We start from the raw sequence: 2,744 nt of genomic DNA, 5'->3' as shown, positions 1-2,744 counted from the left end.
CAAGAAGGAAGCTGCCCTTTCTCCCTGGCTGGACGCTGGCTAAACGCGAAGCCTCCTATACCAGGACAGCCTGAGGGGCGTGCACAGAAGACGTCCTCAGGACACCCAGACGCATGTCATCTGGCATTCGGTGAGAATGGACCCTGGGGCCTGACTCCCCCCAGGGAAGCAGCAGGTGGGGATACCAGATGAAGTAGTCTGCAGTGTCGTGGGAGGGGAGAGGGCGGCAGTGGTGGAGGCCTCCCTTCCTGACCTCCTCCAGGGGTCAGATGGACACCACGGAGGGAGACACGGTGCTCATGAGAGGATTGCCCACCCAGGCAAGACGGCCTGGCTGGAAAGGCAACCCTTGCATCAGGGAATTGGGCAAAGTAAAAACCAGGGCCAGAGACCCCAAAATGCCCACAAAGGCCCCCCACACCCCGCCTCTGAGCATCTGCCACATGGGGGACACTGACAGAGGGCGAAAACAACTCCGGACACAGACAGTACTCGGCCTGTTCTCTGTCATCCTCCCTTGCCTGCTCATCTCTGGAGGGGACAGAATTGTGAGGGGAGGGGGGATGTCAGGGATGTGGGGTGGAAGATGGAGCAAGGAGAACAAAACCCGACTGTAGCCCCACCTCTTCCCAAGGCAATTTTCTGGTCCTGGATAGAAACTTTATTTGGGGCCAGGCACAGTGGCTCACACCTGTAATCCTAGCACTTTGGGAACCTGAAGCGGGTGGATGATAAGGTTGGGAGTTGAAGACCATCCTGGCCAACATGGTGAAACCCCATCTGTACTAAAAATACAAAAATTAGCTGGGTATGGTGGCGCGCACCTGTAATCCCAGATACTCAAGAGACTGAGGCAGGAGAATAGCTTGAACCTGGGAGGTGGAGGTTGCAGTGAGCTGAGATGGCACCACTGCACTCCAGCCTGGGCAACAGAGCGAGACTCCATCTCAAAATAAATACATAAATAAAATAAAATAAAAAATTTAAACAATAGCTGGGCGTGGTGGCACACGCCTGTAATCCCAGCTACTTGGGAGGCTGAGGCAGGAGAATCACTTGAACCCAGGAAGCAGAGGTTACAGTGAGCTGAGATTACGCCACTGCACTCCAGCCTGGGCAACAGAGCGAGACTCAGTCTCAAAAAAAAAAAGAAAAAAGAAACTTTATTCGGAAGCAGGGCCAAAGTTTTTATTTCAATGGGACCAGACTGTTTAGTTCGTGCGTGTGACTGGAGAAGCGATGGGCTCTGGCCATGGGTGGGCGATGCGGTCAAACTAGTGTGAGGACAATGAAGTTGTGGCTGATTTACTTTTCCAAAGTCTGGCCTGCTCAGTAAACCTGGTGCACACGCGTATGGGCCCTGTCTGCAGCCACAGGGCCCGGGGCCATGGATCTGGGAAAGGAGGGGAGGTCTAGCTCCTCTGCTTCCGGCTGGGCTGGTGTCAGTTTCCCAGAAGCAGTGGCCCTTTCCCATGTTGGGGGTCAGGCAGGGCTGGGGCTTTGGGGAGCCAGGGACACAGCTGCACACAGGGACCCTCCAGCTCTGGTCCCCCGCCCTTTGGGCCCCCTGTCTTTGGACAGGCCCCATACACCTCGGTGCCTCATGGGAGCCAAACAGGCACTGAGCCCAAGCAGGAACATGAATTCTGGCGTGAGGATAGAGCGGTCCGGGAAGGCTTTTGGAGGAAGCTGACTTTCAGTTGAGTCTTGCAGAAGGAGGATTTTGGGATGCACAAAAGACGAACTGGTGCTCTCGGTGGAAGAAATGGACACATGCAAAGTCTGGGAAGGCAGTGTGCCCACGTGGCTGGCACGGCCAGAGTGTGAGGCCCATGAAAGGGTGCGATGGGATGTGGATATGGAATACTTGATATTACCGTGATTATCGCCCTTAAAGCAGCAACCACATTGGCCGTAACCAATCTGGGCCTTGCTTCCCTCCTCTGTAACCTGGGGAGAATTGCTCTATTTCTTCTTGGACCCACAATATGCCCTGGCAATAAATGAGTCCTATTTTCTCAAACTAACACATTAATCCAATGCTCAGAGGACACCTTTTACAGTCAGAAAAGCTCAGGCTCAAATCCCAGTTCTGCCCCTTCCTCACTGTGGAACTCCTGGTAAGCTTCTCTCTTTTTTTCCCCCGCAAGATGGAGTCGTGCTCTGTTGCCCAGGCTGGGGTGCAGCGGCACAATCTCAGCTCACCGCAACCTCCGCCTCCCGGGTTCAAGGGATTCTCCTGCCTCAGCCTCCCGAGCAGCTGGGATTACAGGTGCCCAACACCATGCCCAGCTAATTTTTTTATATTTTTAGTAGAGACGGGGTTTCACCATATTGGCCAGGCCGGCCTTGACCTCCCAAAGTGCTAGGATTACAAACGTGAGCCACCGCGTCCAGCCTCTCTTTGCTGATCTGCAAAACGGGGATAAGCTCTACCCAGAAGGAGAGATCAACATAATGTGTGTAAAGGCCGGGCATAGTGTGAGCCGTGGAAACGGGAGTTCCTCGCCCCCCAACCCTGTCCCCACCTCCAGAGAGGGTCTCACTTACATAGGAGGCCAGCAGGGTGGTCGGGGCCAAGACGAGAGCCAGGTAGAGGCAGGGGGCCGTGGCGAGCAGGCTGGAGGCGCAGATGAGGGGCTCAGCTCTTGGAATGACTTTCTTGTACCTTCTCGCAGCTTCTGCCCCCAAGATGACCCCAATGACGCCGGTCATGATGGTCAATGACCCAAAAATCAGGCTAA

The 2,744-nt window shown here is 54.7% G+C and overlaps 1 protein-coding gene across 2 annotated transcripts in view; it reads right to left on the bottom strand.

Annotated features, from left to right (window-relative positions):
* The window catches only part of SPNS3 (spinster homolog 3 (Drosophila)), a 59,463-nt gene that overhangs the window by 34,905 nt on the left and 21,814 nt on the right, over positions 1-2,744 (bottom strand). Inside the window, exon 8 of one of the 2 annotated variants that reach the window (XM_011980419.1) lies at positions 2,551-2,740. The exons of the other annotated variant lie outside the window; for it this stretch is intronic. Within the exon in view, the coding sequence (XP_011835809.1) occupies positions 2,551-2,740 (190 nt within the window). The remainder of the gene's footprint in view (positions 1-2,550; positions 2,741-2,744) is intronic. 2 annotated transcript variants of the gene reach the window in all.

Source organism: Mandrillus leucophaeus, unplaced genomic scaffold (genome assembly GCF_000951045.1).
Source record: "Mandrillus leucophaeus isolate KB7577 unplaced genomic scaffold, Mleu.le_1.0 Scaffold212, whole genome shotgun sequence".
Classification (NCBI taxonomy): domain Eukaryota; kingdom Metazoa; phylum Chordata; class Mammalia; order Primates; family Cercopithecidae; genus Mandrillus; species Mandrillus leucophaeus.
Note: the sequence above shows the minus strand (reverse complement) of the source record. Positions and strands in the feature narration are given on the sequence as shown.